Source organism: Cyrtonyx montezumae, unplaced genomic scaffold (genome assembly GCF_038088225.1).
Source record: "Cyrtonyx montezumae isolate F1298 unplaced genomic scaffold, pur_monq_1.0 scaffold_7, whole genome shotgun sequence".
NCBI lineage: Eukaryota > Metazoa > Chordata > Aves > Galliformes > Odontophoridae > Cyrtonyx > Cyrtonyx montezumae.
The window spans coordinates 18,088,567-18,107,697 of record NW_027072078.1 but is presented as its reverse complement, the minus strand read 5'-3'; the positions used below and the strand labels follow the sequence as shown (position 1 = coordinate 18,107,697).

The 19,131-nt window shown below is 37.0% G+C and overlaps 1 protein-coding gene across 2 annotated transcripts in view; it reads right to left on the bottom strand.

Annotated features, from left to right (window-relative positions):
• Window positions 1-19,131, bottom strand: part of LRP2 (LDL receptor related protein 2) — a 108,286-nt gene that overhangs the window by 72,920 nt on the left and 16,235 nt on the right. For both annotated transcript variants that reach the window (XM_065751109.1, XM_065751110.1), the window contains 9 exons: window positions 14,869-14,976; window positions 12,667-12,789; window positions 11,320-11,436; window positions 5,477-5,587; window positions 5,266-5,379; window positions 4,271-4,387; window positions 3,690-3,833; window positions 2,329-2,448; window positions 255-383 (listed from right to left, as the gene is read on the bottom strand). In XM_065751109.1, the coding sequence (XP_065607181.1) occupies window positions 255-383; window positions 2,329-2,448; window positions 3,690-3,833; window positions 4,271-4,387; window positions 5,266-5,379; window positions 5,477-5,587; window positions 11,320-11,436; window positions 12,667-12,789; window positions 14,869-14,976 (1,083 nt within the window). The remainder of the gene's footprint in view (window positions 1-254; window positions 384-2,328; window positions 2,449-3,689; window positions 3,834-4,270; window positions 4,388-5,265; window positions 5,380-5,476; window positions 5,588-11,319; window positions 11,437-12,666; window positions 12,790-14,868; window positions 14,977-19,131) is intronic.

Here is a 19,131-nt window from a genome sequence, read left to right as displayed (position 1 = left end):
CACCTTCCCTAACTTCATGTACTGCTCTCCCACCTTCTTTGTTCTCTCAACTCCTCAGACGAGGCAGTCAGCTTCACAAGCCTAAAGGTGCCAGCAGACAGTCTCTTGTTGATTTCTGTTTATGTTCTCAATGCTGTCTCAACCTTAAAACTGTAAGTCTGAAGATAAAAATCAAACTTTCATGTCACGTTGAGCAGAACTTTAAAGCTCTATTAGTCCAGCAACAGCAAGGGACTCTTACACTACAGACTAACCTGAAGTGTTGGCTCTACAATGCCGATGATGCTCAAGGAAATAACCTTCCACACAGTGGCACTGGTGATGTCCCACACGATCTTCACACAGCTGGTCACAGACACCCCACATTTTGCAGTCATCAAAATCTGTTAAGTGAATGAGGCATATTTAAAAACAATGTTATGCATCAGAGGGAAGTCATCATATTTGGAAAGCTTCAAGTTTGTCCTCTCTACTCGCTTTTATCAGTTTGCAAAATGGTGGCGTGGGAAAAGGAGATTTTCTATACTTTTTCACATTTTGTACACACATGCACACTTGGATCTTACCGTAAGGGTAGTACTCAGCTCCAGCTAAGGCAATGCTTATTAGTTCAGCCACCTGCTAGCACAGGTATCTAATTTCCAATCAAGAAAGAGATGTGCACCAGAAACAAACAGTAAAAAGTACAAAGAAGTTTTTGGCATGTAAAATAGCACATAGGAAGAATCTGCAGCAAGGACAACCTAGCAAGTTCTCAAGATGTGTTATAAGGAATTACTAGTGTTGCTGCAAAATCTTTTACTTCCAAAACTGTGAAATATCTACCTAACTTCCTAAACATCTCATTGTATCTGTCATTATCTGAAGTCCAGATTTCTAATACTACTTAACAAATAGTGTCATGACATTAAAAGCTAGACCTCCTTTACTTGAAAATCCTCTGAGTAGCACCAGCACACTATAGTGCTAGGAACTGGCAATTCCACCATTAAGCCAAAAAAATAAATAAAAAGGAGAAAATAAATTCTCAAATATTCTTTCTATCAGAATTTGTATTTTCAAACATTTGTTGATACATAAGTAGAAGTTAAGTATTTCCTAGATAGTACATACTGAAAAAATGTTGTCAGTAGCTTTCCAGCCTCCATATGTCTACAGTGAGCCAGAAGCAAATGATGACAAATTAAAAATTATAGTTTAATTATTTTGGCCATAAACCAGTAACATTGATTTAAACTAAGAAATGGAATTATATGTTAATGACTGTGGGCATCTCTATGATAACCATTTCCTCCTCTACACACATGACTATGTCTCTGCAAACTAAAATACATCAATTAAAATTTCCAAGCTAGAGTTAGACAGTGAGGTTTACAGGGCAGTCAAGCAGAACAACAAAAGACTCACAGAAACTACACCAAGTTTGAAAACATGTCCTTCATGTATTTCCCACATAAGAGTGAAAGGAGATTAATTTTTTTTGCCTGGAGACATTGCATCGATTCCTCGATTCCACTAAGAGCAACCACGCTGCCCCTACTGCTCATACATCCCTAGGTTACCCAGTATTCTTGACAGTACTCTTATCTCATGAGAGGCTGAGCACTCTGAATACTTTTAATAGCACAAAAAACACAGCTCAAGTTTAAAACTTTTAAAGTAATCTGATTAAGCATATATGACTAAACTAAGCGTCATGATTCTGAAGTTACTGCATTTCCATTTACTGACATAAATCACATAGATCATCAGTAGTTTATGCTTCCAATTTACAGCAGATACAGAAGCACCAAAACACTTGCTTTAAGTTCTTGCAAAAATTATTTATTTTCATGTAAATATTTATTCTGCTATGTCATAGGAGATACAGCCACTCCATAATGCAAATATAAAACACTCTTTCCATGTTAAATTACAATAATCTACCATGTTTATATCTCACTTTCACTGCCACTTTCAAAAATCCTTCAACATCATTACCTGTTTTTCTAGGCATATAACACCACACACCTCTGGAGCAGAAAAACTCTCCTCAGCTGATCACTGAAAGACTTCTAACACAATTTGATAACAAAACAGATAACCAAGAGTAAATCATCCTGAACATAATCAAGCTATCACTATGTTATTAACAGTCTTATTGAATTGAATCCTTATGGTATCTCTCTGGTTTGTTTTTGTGTCACTATGCAACTGCTGTACTTATTTATTCTTCTGCTGACTTCAGAGATTTTCTATTTGCCAGTATATCCATCCTCCTGGAATCCAGATTTTCCTAATGAGATGTGAGAATGTACTAGGTATCTGCAACAACTGGATTTCACTTACCAATACAAGTACGACTGTCATTGCTACTTATTGTATATCCTGCAGGGCAATAACACATCCCTCCCGAAGGAGAAGAATGACAGCGATATTGGCAGCTCAGAGCAGCACAGTGTGATATGTCTAAAAAAGAAAATGAAATAGTTCAGAATCACAATTACAGCTATTACTGGCAGAACAGTTCTGCCTTACTGACAGTTACAAAGCTATAGCCTTTCCCATGATGAGTCTCCAGTTTCAGAAACAGCTTCTTCAAACAAGTATGCGCCAGAAAAGACATCTAAAGTTCCATAAAAATCACATGCTCAGAATACATGCAGGCAAGGAAATGGAAGACAGAAGGTAAGCTAACGTTTATAATAGGGCTTGAAAATGGAGTTCAGGGATAAATATCAATCGTACAGGTGATACGACAAGAATATCATGTAAATAGCTCTGTGGAGGAAGCCGTCTACAATGCACCATACCTTTCTCTGGTTCCGCAAAACATACTTGTGAAAAATACATCCTTGAGCTCTACTTAATGGAACATAATCTCACAATTTACCGCTTTATGCTGAAAAAATAACCTACTGCATTATAGTAAGAAGCCTATGCATGCTACTCCAATATATTAGAATATATTGGTCAGACTTCGCCCATGGAAAAACACTTCTTTATCCTTTTCTTCTTTTCTTCCTTCAAAAGAATTAAGGTAAAAATTCCATCATCACTCCTCCATTTCTTTGAAATAAAAAAAAACACAACACTGACAGATAACGATTATAATGCACTTGCTGACTTCCTACATTCTTTTCATCTTCCTTTTCCTTCTACATTCTTGATAAACTTTTCATTTTGCAGCCAATGTTATAACTACACCACTCAGCAAAGCAAAAGGGTACTATTCTACAAAGAGGTTTAAATTATCTTTTTTTTTCCCTCATATTCCAAAAGGTACTGGGTTTTACTAATAGGATAATGAAACAAAATATAAAATATCCTGGACCCTGATTCTCAAAGGGAATACACTGCTTCCGTCCTGTGTTCCAATCACTACTCAATGTTCCTTCTTGCTTATAAAAAGGGAAAAACACCGATATTTAAACTAAAAAGGCATATAGCACAGCTCTCCATGCCTTCCGGAATATACTTCAGGATGTGAAGATGGAACTAAAATCCTCAGCTCTCAAACTTCATGCATAATTTATGAAATGTATGGTCTTTCACATCATATATGTCTTTTTTTAGACCAGCCAGTCAAAACAGTACAAACAAAAGATTCCAAAATTTCTGGGTGGTTTAGGAGATAAAACCTGAATGTAAAAAGATACCAATTCTGATGTTTCTGCTGTTCTGTATATTCTTATGATTCTAATACATACTGCAATGTCTGCCTGCCGTGATGTTTGTTTCATCTTCTCCTGCAGGGCAGTCTGCAGTTCCATCACACACTTTCCCAATTGGAATACAATGCCCTGACCCAGGGCAGGCCCACTCTCCTGGGTAGCATTCATGATGATTACTTTCTGTGGAGAGAGAAACAAATATAACTGAGGAGCATTACAAATATACATAAAAATCTCTTCCCTGAAAGATTCCCAAAGCATCTATACTCTTCATTATTAAGTTTACATTTTACTACTCTTTGTGAGGATTTATCTTTTGACTATGGTAGAAAACAAAACAACACCAACTTCAATAGTCAAGAAAGAATAAGCTACTCCTGCTATATGCTAAATTTAATTTGCACCACATTTTGTGTCACAACAGTAACTTTCACATATACAACAATGTATTATAGACTGTACAAGTTTAAAAAAAAAAAAGGATCTAAAGATGGAATTCTAAGTTTTTCACTTAACAAAAATGGATTCAGAACATCCTGATTGTTTAAAACTCCAAAGAGGTAGCTTAGTGAGGTCTTCCTCTGAAAATACCATTAGAAATAAAGATTACTACATACCACATCCTCTTTCATCTTCATTATCTTCACAGTCATCATCTCCATCACATACCCAGCTCTGATGAATGCAGCGGCCACTTGGACAAGTGAAGAAGTTGCCTCTACAAGTTGCATAAGCTAAGGAAAGAAACACCAGTAAACTGAACTACTCTGAGTGACAGAAAGGTTAGAAACGTTAGCCTTGTCTGATAGACAAACTGTTGTTTATAATCTCTACTGTAAAACTGAGCTAGATCCATATCTTAAATATATTGTAAACAATGTTGTTTTGCTATGGTTTGCTCTTTATTTTAAAATACAATAGGGTGCTGGTTTTTTGTCTTACTTTTGATAGAAATGAGAAGAAATGTTGAATTTCTCAATTAATTATGCAACAAGATGAACAGCACCTTATCAATATTTTTTAAAGTGGACTTAAAAAGGAGAGGCTACTCAAGCCATTAGAGATGAACAGTTTGTACTCAAAGAGAGAGTAAAAAAACTCTGTAAGCATTTATGTCTAAAGCCCTCCAGGGTTGGTAAGCCTTCCCTGCTCAGAGTTTATGAACATCTGTGGATCTTCAAAGGACAAACATTGCCAAATAGGTAATACAGAATATCAGAGGGGGCAGGGAGAATTCAAAAAATTTGTGCTGGTGTTAAGTTCTTGGTAGGATAGAGAAACTAAATAACAACATGTGGCTCTCCAAAAGCACAGGAGAAAAAACTAACTCAGATCCCAGAATCAATGGGGTACTATAAATATACAGATCAGACATTTGACAGCTCTACAGCCATAATGCTGGTTGTAGATGTAAAATTCTGGGATATCAGACCATGAAAGGAATGAGTAAGAAATGTCCAGGAAGAGAACTGCCAATTAAACAACTGACATTAACATCCAGCAAACTTCTGATGGTCAAATGGCCAAGCAACTTTTTTTTTGTTCTTTTCTGTGCACTTTAACTAACTCTCACTGATTATTCAGAGGAACAAAAAAAAGAAAGCCTTCCTACTGCAAGTGTTTTCATCGCTCCCGTCTCCACAGTCATCATCATGGTCACAGACAAAGGCTTGCGGGATACATTCTCCATTAGCACACTGAAACTGCGTACTGGTACATCCACGTGCTGGAAGAGATTTTAGAACAGAAAGAGACAAGAAATCTGTCAGACATATCTCTTTTTAAGTTAATTTGCTAGGGATCTCACTGCATGTAGTACTTACTGCAATTAGCTTCATCAGAAGTATCTCTGCAATCAACTTTGCCATCACATCGTTGGCTTGCATTAAAACATGCTCCATTTGCACAGGATAACTGTTCACATCTTGGATAGCCTACAATAACAAATCCCTCAAGTATTAGAATGAGTACTGGACTGTAGAGTACAATGAATCATATATACCCCAAACCAATAGAACATCTTAATTTACTGGAAAACAAAACAGGGATACACAACTTGCCGTATTTCTACTGAAAAATAATCCGTTTATTCAGTATATTGTCTAACAGTTATTTAAGAATACTGCCTAAGTAGTTAGTTTAAGTCCTTGCAAGAGATTAGGCACATTTTAATTCACACTCCTGAAATTCAAAACATGGATTTTAAAATTATTATTCTTGAACTCAGAAAAGCTGCAACTTTTCTAGGCAGTGGCAAACTGTTTTTCTCACTTCTGCTAAATACCATTACTTTCCCGCTAAGCGTCAGTCACCTATGGAAAAGGCTTACATGATTTTAAATGCTTAGTTCGTAAGGTAAGAATATAAACAGCTGGGGTGATGTCTATCAGAACAGGTCTAATCCGACATCTCCTTGATTGATTCATTTCCATTTTGCTCATTTTTAACATGATTAATGTAAGTCAGCAACTAACAAGTAGGAACAGCATATGCCTGACTGGAGAAAAACAGTCCAACTACAGTACCAGCTTTCCAGCTACAGTGTTTCTACCCGCAGCCCTCTGTTGATAGTTTGCTTCACTTCAATTCCAAAAGCATGCTTGGACAATGCAAAACATGCTCTAACCATTATTACAAGTCTTCAGCCACACTTTTCACTCAAACTACTTTTTAACACAGACATCTTACCGATTTCTTGTTTAGGTTACGCTTATGAACAACTTTTATAAAACTTTGGCAACAAATGGATTCCAAAATCTTAACTCAGGGCCTAGAGTAAGAAAGGACTGACTTGGAGCCATGTCTTATGTTCAGTGTTTCCTTCCTGTTTGGAATCAGAGAAGTCATCACAGCAAAGGAACCATCAAGAGTTCTATTGTACAGCAGGAGAAAATTATTGCCCTACGAGAGCAGTGTAAGCACTTACAGGGCATACGTAAGAAAAAGAACTATAAAGGCACATGCTAGCTAATTGCACTGAAGCCTGCAGCAAAGAAGGAAACTTCAGTAAAGGACAGAAGATTTTTTTCTAGGTCAGTGACAGGTGCATTAAAAAGAGCAAAAAAGGACGGAGAAGGTCCTCAGTTAAAAGATTTAAAAGGTAGTTATGTGAATGTAAGTCTGAGAATACAGCTGCACAAAACTAGAGAGTGAAGAGATTGCAATGTAAGATAGAAGATGAATTCAGGAGAGAAAAGTGAAGGGACTGACAGTGAAATGCAGTGTTTTTTTTTCCCCCAGCTTTAACTGTGAAAAGCCAACATTTTGCATAAACATTATTTCACTTGTCTTTTCCTTCCAAGAACCTTCGACTTATTAAAGAAAAGTTATTAAAGAGGAGATTTTTCCTAGCGATCACCCTTTCTAGAAAATAACACAAGCTCTGTGGAAATGGGGAAACTCAGCTACGCCCTTCTTCTGAGACATCTCTTTTTCTAAGCCAAAATACTTCTCCACAATCTGTCTACCTGTGATATGCCAGCACTTCAGTGCAAAATACGATCAACTAGTAGACGCTAGCACAAATGACAGATTAAATATTTTTCTCTTTGAGACCCAAAAACTGCTTAGGAGCCAAAGCAGTAAATATATAGCATGTTTTAATATATACACATGCTCTCTTATAAACACCCTTGCTCTCTGCAAGCTGAAAATATACCCATACAAGAACACATACAGGAAACAGTAGCTGCTGATACTGGATTCAGCAGACATTGATTTCTGTCACACAGCTGGGAAGTATAGTAACCTTCTGTAAATATAACCAACATTCTAAGAAAGAGAAAGGAAAAGATTTAAAATCCTCTGCCATGAGTCACCACCTCCCAGTGGTTGTACTGTTACCCTCCAGCAAACATAGACACAAAGAGGAGGACTTATCCCAAGACCAAAACTCCTCTGAGCTACACTGAACGAGACAGAGTCCACAGAAGCAACGCTCTAAGAACTGACAGGCCAACAAGAGCCTTGTTCCTGGCCTTAATTCCCTACTTCGATCCCTGCCACTCTAGTCTTTGGCTGTCTTCTCACCTTACTTCAGTTCTGCTTCTTCCCTTACCTGAACTCTCCCTAGCATACACGTTTCCTTCAGCCTCATTCAGTAGTTGTTACATATAATTTGTCCCACACTGAGAACACTAGCCTCTTACCATGGCCCTTTTCTTCTTCTTTGGTCTACATCCTCTATGATCTCTTCAGTTCTTGATCTCTGTTCACCTTCACTCTCACCTCTGCAAATCCATCCCAGATCTAACTCCTCACTTCCTGATCACAACAGCTATTTAGTGTAGGAAACAAGAGGCAAGAACTAACTGGTTAGGCAGCTGACCCATGGCAGCAATTCAACATCCAAACTAGAAATGAGAATTTGGAGATTCTGAGCCCACATTCAGCTCAACGGTCTCAACAAATACATCACTAAAAGACTTCCCCTTTCTTTCTCATGGTCTCAGCACAGTGTTTAGTCACCAGAGTTGCATCCAGGAAGGTTGTTCTGTCAGTTGACACAGAGAAAAACAGATGGGGCAGGGACTTTCATTTTTCAACAACAAAGCCGAGGTAGGAGAGAGAATTCTACCTTTATTTGCAAGAAATAAATGTAATTAATACAGTAAAATGACATCAGTACTGCTGCTTACTACAAACAAGTATTTGTCATTTCAAATAGTCTTTCACTTCACTGTCCATCTTTTAAGTTTCAAAATGAAAGTATTTACTAGCTGCTAACTAGTAAGACAGCTGGAAAAACAAGCTGATCTACATATTTAAGAAATTAAAAGAAATACATTCATTTCATGAAATTAAAACAGCTTCAATGAACTAATTATATGACCCATAGCGGAAACATTGTTCTGATGTTTATCTTAGCCTCTGCCTGGGTAGTTTTCCCTTTCTGTTAATCCCATTAGCGGCAAACGGGACTAAGGTTTTGAATCCCCTTATTCTGCTTTATTACTTATTTTATTGTTGAGTTAGTTCATATTAGTGACATTTTGCACTTGACTAGTTTCTTCAATGATGTAACTTATTCAGAATAAAACGTTATATTATTTACAATTTAAATTTGCTTCCAGAAAGACCAGTGAGTGTGGGAATACAAGAAAGCACACTCAGAGCAGAAGCTGTGGATAAACAGCATAAGAAAGGAAAGCTGAGAACCAAGAACACTCCAGAAGAAAAGGAAAACAAGTTCAAGTAAGCTGTGTGATGGCCACATGATGATGATGACCCTGACTGGAGGAAGCATGCATGGCTTGGAACAACTCATGACAGGATAAGTGCCTGCATGCACAGTTAAGGTGGAGTATTTTGTAGACATGTAAAGGTGGGTAGAAAAGTTAAGAGAAAACTTCTGAATGTATATAAGGGATGTTAGAACTTGTAAATAATGATTTGGATTAGCCACGTCTGAGTCCATGCCTCAGATGCTTCAAGTGAGTGCAAAGCATAAATAAACAGACATAAGTTTACATTTTGTGAAATAATAGAACCAATTATTAAAAACTTTTTTCTTCCACAGTTCTAAGACATTTCATTTCTATTTATGAAATCTTTTAGTGTAAATTAATTGATAAGGAAAGGAACAGGTCAAAATAGCGGTATTTCTATTTGCTTATATCAAATAGTATAGTAAAGGAAGTAGATGGTAGTGGAACAGCCAACAGCGGAAGAAGTTAACTTCAGAGAAAGTAAAATAGTGAAACGTAACACAAATTCATTCCTACTGTATAGTTAGTCATAAAGTCACCAAACAATTCACTTTGTTTTAAGGCTTATGTTTAAAATATTAAGCCTTACAAAGATAGACAATAAAATTATCCAGCCTCCCTGGAAAGGTCTTGTCATTGCAGTCACCATGATCTTCCTGTCTTCAGCATCATCACATTTCTTCAGACTAGTGTGACACTCCTACTTGTAATGTTCCAAGTGACAGTCATTCTTCTGTCTTAGAGGGACTGTCAACACATACTCTAATAAACCAGAGTAGCAGCTGCTGAATGATATGAGGCAATTGCTTTCCCTGGGGCTAAATATGCTGCCTTCACAGCAGTCACGGGGCCTACTGGCAGATACAGGAGTGACTGGGTTTCCCACACAGCAGTAGAGCAGCACTGTTAAGGTATCTAGTGAACTCTTTCCAAACCACCTTTTTAATTATTCAGTTAAGAATGTTAAGTGTGAAATAAAATGCGCACTTCAGCTTCCACTCATCAATGTAGCATCTACTCCAAAGGAAGAATTCTGACTACTGCCTTCTGGAAATCTAACTCCCCCATCTGTTACAGCTTTACCAATTTCTAGTAATTACATCATTTAATATGGCTATTCCACACCTCATTCAAGGACTATTCAGAGACTTCTCAGAGGTACATTCCTCTTTTAGAATTCACATTTAGTGTGTTTTTCAAACAACTATCTTCAAGATGTTGTGTGTCACACATTTCCTAAATTAAGTTATGAGGTTATTTTTCTCCAAACTTAAAGAGAAAAATGGCAACCTACAGAAGATATTCTTTCAGCAATTATATGGGATATTTTCAATCCTGGTTTTTAGCAATTTGTATTGGTGACTTCAAAACTGTCTGTGGGTCTAGCACAGGGAAAGTTCCAATCCTGCTGCCTCAGCAACTCCTAACTATGATTCATTTCTAAAATCACCTTTCACTTTGTAGAGCGTACATTTTATCCACTTGTGAGTCAGGGATAAAATGTACTGGTAGTTGAATGACCATGTAATATGCTGGTTTTTCTTTACATGGAATATGCCCTTTTTTCTCTAAGAAGAACCATTAACATTTTGTTTCCTACTTCTTCATCTATTCCACAACCCCTATTTTTTGTCTCTAGATCTTCTCATCAAAGTTTAGAGTTTTGCCTTTTTCTCAGCAGCACATTACCTTCCATTGGCTGAAAGAGTAGCTTAAACATTACATGTCACTCCTAGAATGATTCAAGCTTTTTCTTAATATCAACAATGTAACAACACACTGTTACAAACTTAGCTATTAGACAAAAGCATCTATGAAAAATGCACCCTCTATTCCGTGGCCAGCTATACTTTTCATCAGTATTCAACCCAGGCCAACATCTACGGAGGCTGTCACCAGTCAGGTAGCCTCAATTCCGACCAAGTTAGACTGAAAAACCTACTTGTCTGTTTCTGTTTTGTTTGCACAGTATTAACTTCTTCCTTAATATCATACAATCCAATCTTGCTTCACCTCCATGGAAGTTGCAGTTTTAGAAAAGGGTTGAAGTCCCTCAAAGAAATTATTTGGGATTAAATCCTACCTTTCTATACAGGTTACAGTTACCACTGATTTCTGTAAAGAGTACATAAAGAGAATATGAGAAAAAAAATATGCAAAACTTGCTCTGAGCCACTTAAATGCAGCTGCTCTTCTCCACCACACTTTCTGATTTCTTAGACAAAAAAAAACAAGAGGTCTTGAACCCACGGTAGTAGTCAGCATCTGAGTTCTGTAATAATGAAACTGTATCAGAATGTCAGCCCTAATACACAAAAGAATCTGCAAGGAAACTCTAACAACAAAAAGCATATTGTGGCCATTCTGTCCATCAACAAGTCCTTTAATCTTACAAATTGATTAAAATGTCAGAGAGAGATGAGATGAAACTAGATATAGTGCTAAAAGTAAAGACTCACGGCAGTCTCTTTCATCTGTTCCATCAGCACAGTCCTTTACTCGATCACACCTGTATGCACTTGGGATACACTGTCCATTTGAACACGTGAACTGCTGACCTGAGCACGTCCTTCCCGCTGCAAGAAACAGGCACTTGTAATTTATTTTTTCCTTCAATCGGGATTTTTTTAAGGCAGAACACAACTTTCCCTCTTCCTTTCTTAATTACTCTATTCTTCTCACAAATATTAGCATACGACTTTATCTTCTCTCCTTCACCTTTGCATACTCAGGAAGATTTAAGAACACTTAACAAGCAGATAACGTAAGTTTGTAAGGCATTCTGGAGCCTGCATAGTCATTGTTTCACTCCGCTAGCAGGGCTGACCTCTAGGTTAAAAATTAGACAGAACACTTCCAAGGAGGCAAAAGATTTTATTACTGATTCTTACTTGTTGAAGTTTTTTTCTGTCATTTTGTTTATTGGCTCAAAATCTGTCAGTACATGTCAGCTATTCAGTCAGCAACCCAAGCATAATGAATGTTAACAAGCGCTCTTCCATACTTCCACTATGTATCACAGCAGAGAAGGAGAAAGGCACTTCTCTGTAATACAACCAGGTCTCAATAGTCAGAAATACTTTATATACATAACTAATAAAGGACCAAGAATTATATCTCTTCTCCAGACAACTATGACAGTGGAAGGCAACCACATAAAACTGTACAGCCACATAAAACTGTGCAATTCTACTTTGATTCTACTGGGGCTAAATTACAAACTCTGCTCCTCTTAGGTGAATTAATTGGGTCTATAAAGACATGGCTGAAAAATAACAGCTAACTTCCTCCCTTCTGCCATCTGCACTTTTGTTTCTTCTAAACTCACGCTGTATCTCAAAACAACACCAGTCAATATGCTGGCATGTGGTCTGCTGCTTTACAGGGTTCTAGTTCTTCTCCTGTTCAAAAAAAAACCTCAGAAAATAGACAGGAGTGTCATCAGGGAAAAGGAGATCAAGACAGTGAAGTAAAATAGACTTTTTTTATTTTCTTTATTATCCCCTATGTTTCTCAAGTACAGAGATAAAAAGTCCCACAACAGACTATGGCTCAAAAAAGAAGCAGCTGCTAGAGCCTTTTCAAAACATTCATGATTAATGAGTATATGCAGAACAAAGTTAAAGTGATCCAATTCAAGAGGAACCTAGAGCTGTTGCTCATTTTGCATTTTCTGTCTACAGATTTCCCAGTTAACGCATAACCAGTGCTTGTGCTGACACCTTTCCAGAGGAAAATGGAAAACACAGTTAAACTTAGTTCCAGTTATCCCACCCTTGATATAATATTACATCTTAAATACTTACGACATTGTTGATGTTCATCTGAGCCATCTTCACAATCTTCCTCATCATCACATACCCACGAATGTGGGATACATTCACCATCAGTTTGACACTGAAACTGATTGCTCTCACAAGTAGGTTGTGCTAAATGTAAGGAAAGAATAAATATATCATCACACAGACATCTGGGAAAGCATTTTCAAAGAAAGCAAATAATAAAGACTTAAGATTCAAGTATCCACTGACTGTAAGTTCCAGTAAATACATGAACAAACCACAGGAAATACAATGACAAATCATAGAAAAGGGCCAGACCAGAGTCAGGATTGTGGGCCAGAAGAATGTTTGAAGGCAAATTTTAGTTTAGTGAACATTTTAAGTATATTCTGTTGTGCATCATCACATGGAGAAAGACAGGCTCCTGACAAAGATGAGTCACAGCAAAAGCTTAAGGCTTTGAACTACCCTCCTGCAGTGCCTCTTTTTATTCACCAATGTATAGAGTCTTGCTAGCTTCCCTATGCTCACAGAAGTCTGATCAACTACATTCACTCCACTCCAGGTGCTCTGTTCCTGGTAGGAAGGTTTTTCAAACTAAGCTTATGATTCTTCTCCACTATTTCATGAAACAAAAGTTAGGACAGTGTCAGAACAACCCAATTGCTGTCATCCCAGCTCCACTCTGCCCTTTCCAATACCCAAGCAACAGGGAGTCATTAAGGAGAAAAGTAACATAATAATAATAAAAAGCTTGAAACTAGCTGCATTATTGTTTCCTAGCTCCATCCCTAGTTAATAATCCTGGGAAGAATTGGTAGCACAAATCCATCCAGTAGACAGCACTCTGGTCTTAAACATCTTTTTTACTGGGATCATGTTTTCACTGTGCTGCCAAGTCAACTGGAAACACTTTGTGCTCACAGAATGAAATGTAAGCACAACTATCAATGCAATCTAAACATTGATGGCAGAAAATGAAATCACAGATTTAGCATTGAGAAGTACAAAATTATATTACAGGTAAAGCAAGCAGATAAAAGCAATAACATACTATAGTATACATAATGCAAATTGTCTTTTTTAGATTTCTGACATGAGTATCAAAAAATAATCTTGTAATACAGTTTTAAACATGGGCTAGTTTTAAGCCACTCAGAACTATCATCCTAGACATGTGCCTCAATTACTTACAGCACATTAACATATTGTTTTTGAGAGCACAGTTAACTGAAGGAAAAAAGCCTGTAAAATTTAATTTTTATGTTTTTTTCCTAAAAAAATGAGAACAACTCAGACTCATGCTTGTAACTGTGATAAACGTAGGTGTCAGATTTCTGTTAGTTTTCATAAAGTCAATACAAACGTAACCTACCCTTTGTACAAAGCCCAACCACATCTATTCAGTCGCAGTTAAAAACTAAGCTGATATAGCAAGCTATAGGACAAGGTCATTCTGTTTTGCAAGTTCAAGGCATCCTTCAACCAGAAATGAAATTATTTTGGTATGTAAATAGGCTGACAACCACACCAGTGCACAAGAACTCAAAAAACACTAGAATCCAGAAGAAAAAAAAATTAAAGCTAGTTTCTCAAAACAGTCCACATCATGAGGGATGAGTCCACAACATGAGGGATTCCTTCATTTTCAAGTTTTTATTTTAATATTTAGCTTGAGTTTAGCTTGAGTTAGACATGAGTTTTTGTGCATGGACATTACAGCCTGGCTGAATGCAACTTTGTCTCTGAATTGCTCATACTGGGGACAACACAACCGCTCCAGACAACTAAGACTCTTCTTAATGTGGTATAGGTACACTGTCTGGATCCTCAAAGCTTCTGAGCCCAAATCATGCTGGAAGTATTAGTATGTATGTATCCAGTATATTCAGGATTACTGCAGTAACAGAACACAATACATTTCTACATCTACCTAGAACCTAGTCCACTAGTTATCAAAAGACGTGGCATTATTAAGGACTTAAAAGCATGACACCTTTCTCTTCAAAATCCAAGCCAAATATTACTTGAATTCCTGACTACTGAAAGCTAACAGAGAAGAGATAAGACTCTTGAGCAGATTCTACAGTCATCTCCAACAACTAGTATTTTTCTCCCCTTTTTTCTCTATAGTTCTTTCTTGAATCACAGGTATAGCTGAGAGCACACTGAGAACTAGGAATTTGTTATATTATTTAAAAGTTTCTCCATAAATATTTCACTTACGACAACCAGCTTCATCTGTATCATCTGAGCAGTCTCTAGCCCCATCACATCTCCATTCTGCGGGAATACAGCGACCATTTCCACAGCGAAACTGCCCACCTTCACATCCTGTGGTAAAACAAAGTAACAAGCAGGTTAGCAGTACCAACTAATGAAAGCAGACACCAAAGTGCATTCTTGTCAAATTACAATTCTATCATGTCTTTACAACATGGAAAAGGGAAAAAAGAATATTACAGTAATACAAAAATAAAGGTGTCTACATGAAAAGGTGTCTACCTTGGGCCAATGCTCAATAAACCCACTCAAAAAGAAAAATAAACAATCAAAAAGAAGCCGCTCTAAATCTGTTAATACCAATTTTAATACGCTTGCATATTACGCAAACAAAAATGACTTAAAAAAAGGTTTCAGAAGAGCACCTGTACTACAGAAACCTTCTCAACAGATGTTTCCACTTTAAATTCACAGACAGTAGAGATTTACTTAAAGGCAGAGGATCGTTTTCCAGATAATTTCTAACACAAAGACCCCCCCGCAGCACGTGAGGATAACAATAATAATTATCCCCTCTGCTCCCACTATCAAATATAAGCTGTGGAATATAAGGACGGGGTACAGTTCTATCTTGGAGATACTGGTGGATAACAAGTTGGGCAAGAGCCAGCAACACACCCTCGCAGCCCAGAAACCCAACTGTATCCTGGGCTGCATTAAAAGAAGCGTGGTCAGCACAGTGAGGGAGGTGATCCTGCCCCTCTGCTCTAAGCTGGTGAGATTTCACCTGAAGTACTGCATCCAGATGTAGAGTTCTCCATATCAGAGAGACATGGACTTGAACACAAGAATGATCCAAGAGACAGAACACTTCCCCATGAGGACAGGCTGAATGAGGTGAGGCTGATCAGCCTGGAAAAGAGAAGGTATCAGGGAGACCTGAGAGCAGCCATTCAATTTTTAAAGGGGTGCTGCAATTAAGAAGCAGGCAGATGCATTAGCAGGGTCTGTGGTGACAGGATGAGGGGAAATGGTTTCAAAATAAAAGAGGAGAGATTTAAACTGGATATAAGGAAGGAGTTTTTTTGCTTGTTTGTTTTTACAATAACCGTGGTGAAGCACTGGAACAGGTTTCCCAGAGAGGAAGTGTATGCCACATCTTTGGAGACATTCAAGGTCAGGCTGGATGGGGCTCTGAACAACCTGATTTAGCTGTAGGTGTCCCTGCTCACTGCAGAGGATTTGGATTAGGTGACCTTAAAGGGTCTCTTCCAACTCAATTGATTCTATGATTTTGTGTGAAGATCTTGTTTTAGCAGCCACGTGTTGATGACCTGTTTGAAAGTATAGAAAAACATCCATTCTGTTTTGTTTTTATAATACCCTAATCTTTAAAGTCTTTCCTTTAAAGCATAGGAAAGCACGTCAACATCTAAATACCAAATAAATTTAAAAAAGAAATTAAGCTTTTTAGACGTTTATGGCTGATCAAAAGCTAACCTGCTGTCATTCTATCCCACTTGGCCTACCAAGGATTAAGAGTTGATTAAAGAAACATTCATTCCCAGGTGTAAATGCGGCTGGATCAGGCCCTTATTAGACTCATCTAACAAAATCTCCAGTCCTGTAGCAGAGAGAAAATGCACTATTTATGGCCTTTCATTGTGACTACAGCGTTGTAAAAAGGGAGTGAACAGTTTTATAGGTCCCCAAAACAATGAGCTATAACATAATTAGGCTCAACAGAGCTCTGTTTCATGTTAATCCGTTGTCAGCACTTCAGAGCAGTGAATTCTGGAAAAAAAAAAAAGAGGTAGCAGCAAAGTCCAACTCTGGAGAGAAAAAAAAACCTCTTCCCTAATTTAATTAATAATCATAGGATAAAAGTACATCTTCTGATTATTCTGAATCATTTGTCCAGAGAAGATAACCTCAGTATATTTGAACACCATGACCTACCTTCTGAATCTGTGATGACGTAAATAACATGCTACCCTAACTTTATGTAAAACCAGACGTATCAACACTGTCACACAAACACATCTAAGTGATGTATTCCTAAGGGATATAGGCAAGCTACTTTATGCAAGGAATGTTCAAATCTGATTGTCTGGTAGTGACATCCTGATTTATAATGTATCCTGCAAATGGTCAAAAATTTCACTTGGATAAATGGTGGTACAGAGTGGTACAGGAGTACGTTCACCCAAATACCTTCTATAGTCTAATGCATGATGGTGGTTGGTGGTGCAGGTCTGGGGTTGGTGGTGCAGGTCTCTTATCAACTACCTTTAAAACACAACAACCTCCCTTGCAAAAATGCCCTAAAGGAATGTACAAGTTCACTCTGGAATCCCAGGCCCTCTCAGTGAATTTTGCCCTCCAGAGCAACATTTCCATATGAGATTAGCAGTTAAAGCTCTAATAAACACAACATCTAAAACACCACTTCTTTGTTGGAATTACTACAAGAAAGTATAAAACAAATATGCTTATATATTTAGCATATATTGCTATTCAAAACCACAGGAATATTAATAGGCACTTACTTTAAAAAAAGTTACAATACAGAATTAAATCCATATCCACAACTGGAGTTACCAGTGAAAACGATATTTAACAACAATCAAATAATTACACCATAATTTGTATATTATTTGTAAAGAATAACTGAGGGAAAATTTGCACATATTACATACAACTGCTAATTCACTTTGCTTATCCTTATCTTGTACTAAGTTCTTATATTTAATCATAACCTTATAGTCATATAAATGAATAGATAACACTGATAAGCTTTTTAGAAAGCATTATAAACAAAGCTGCCTCCATATAGTATGAGAAATGGAAACTAAATGTTAACAAAAAATCTGCAAAGCACTCAGTTCTCCTACACTGTAATTCTTCACAGAATTAGTTTAAGTTGCTCACACCTATGTATAGTTAAGTGCTGTATCAATGTCTGTTTATAAAATTCTTCAGCAGACCTGTTATAATTCATTTAATTATGGCATTAGCCTTTTCAAATGTTATCTTCCATGCTGTTTTTCTAAAGGCACACAACTCTGATATACCTTCACAAAAATACACAACAGATTGATGCTTAGCGTATCACTGCTTTATAAGATATACACTATCTTTGTAACAAAGAAAATTACACAGAAAATATCAACATAAATGCTTTAAAAAGTCAAACTTTAAACTAATAAAGAAGTAAAGGCGATCAGTTTCAAAAGAACTTCTCATCAAGGCTCTAAAAGGCCTGTGTTTCATCTCTGATCAAATATTGTTCTAACTTTGTTAACAAAGAAAGTAAACAGGAGGGAGATGAATTACTAAAACTATTACTACCAATATTCTGCAGAAACATCCTGGATGAGAAAAAAATAACCACATTAACAGCAACGGCAATAACCAGGTTTGTTCCTATAGAGGACCTACAGAGACCATTTCCTCTAAAATTAAATGTACTTTTTCTGCTAAAAACAAGCACCCCAAAATTAAGAAATTTGAAGAACCATAATTTAGCTGCTATGAATTTAGCTGTCTATTTTAAATGACATTCAGAGCTCACACCGAATAGTGACAACCCGCAGAAGAAGCATACAGATTTCAAAAAGACTATTTCCACTGCTTCAGTCTACACAATGTGAGCCTGCAGCACCTGGCTTAGCAAGGAACTGTCAGAAGACAAAGGGCATCTGCTTGTTTACTGACATTATCTGAAACCTTGATTCGCTGAAGTATTAGTAATAAGCAATTTTATGGAAAATTCTCCTTACTGTAAGATTTTTTTTTTTTTAAATAGCAAGGCATCTCATAAATCAGACACTGCCAAAAAAATTAATACTAATGAGGTAATTTCCATAGAAATTCTGATTTACTCTGACAGACGCTGATAGAACCAGACACCTCTTTCAGGCAAACAGAATTCTGTCAGCATGATTCCTGCAGGAAATAACCACTGAGTTTGAAAACAAGCAGTAAACCAATTAAAGTTTAAGCTTTACTGTCACACTTAAACTTTACTAACAGAAAATATCTAGGAGACTTTTGAAAGTTCGACACACACACAGGGCTGATTTTTGGTTTTGCTTTGTTTTTACTATAATTTGTCTGTTCGTCATCTGACTGTGCTTATAGCACTACTAAAAACAGACTAAAAAATAAAAATAAAAATAAAAATACATGACAAGCTTTATGAATCAGACCAGAACACATAGACAGGTCCTTCTGAAAGTAATTTCTGCTACATGGAAACTACAA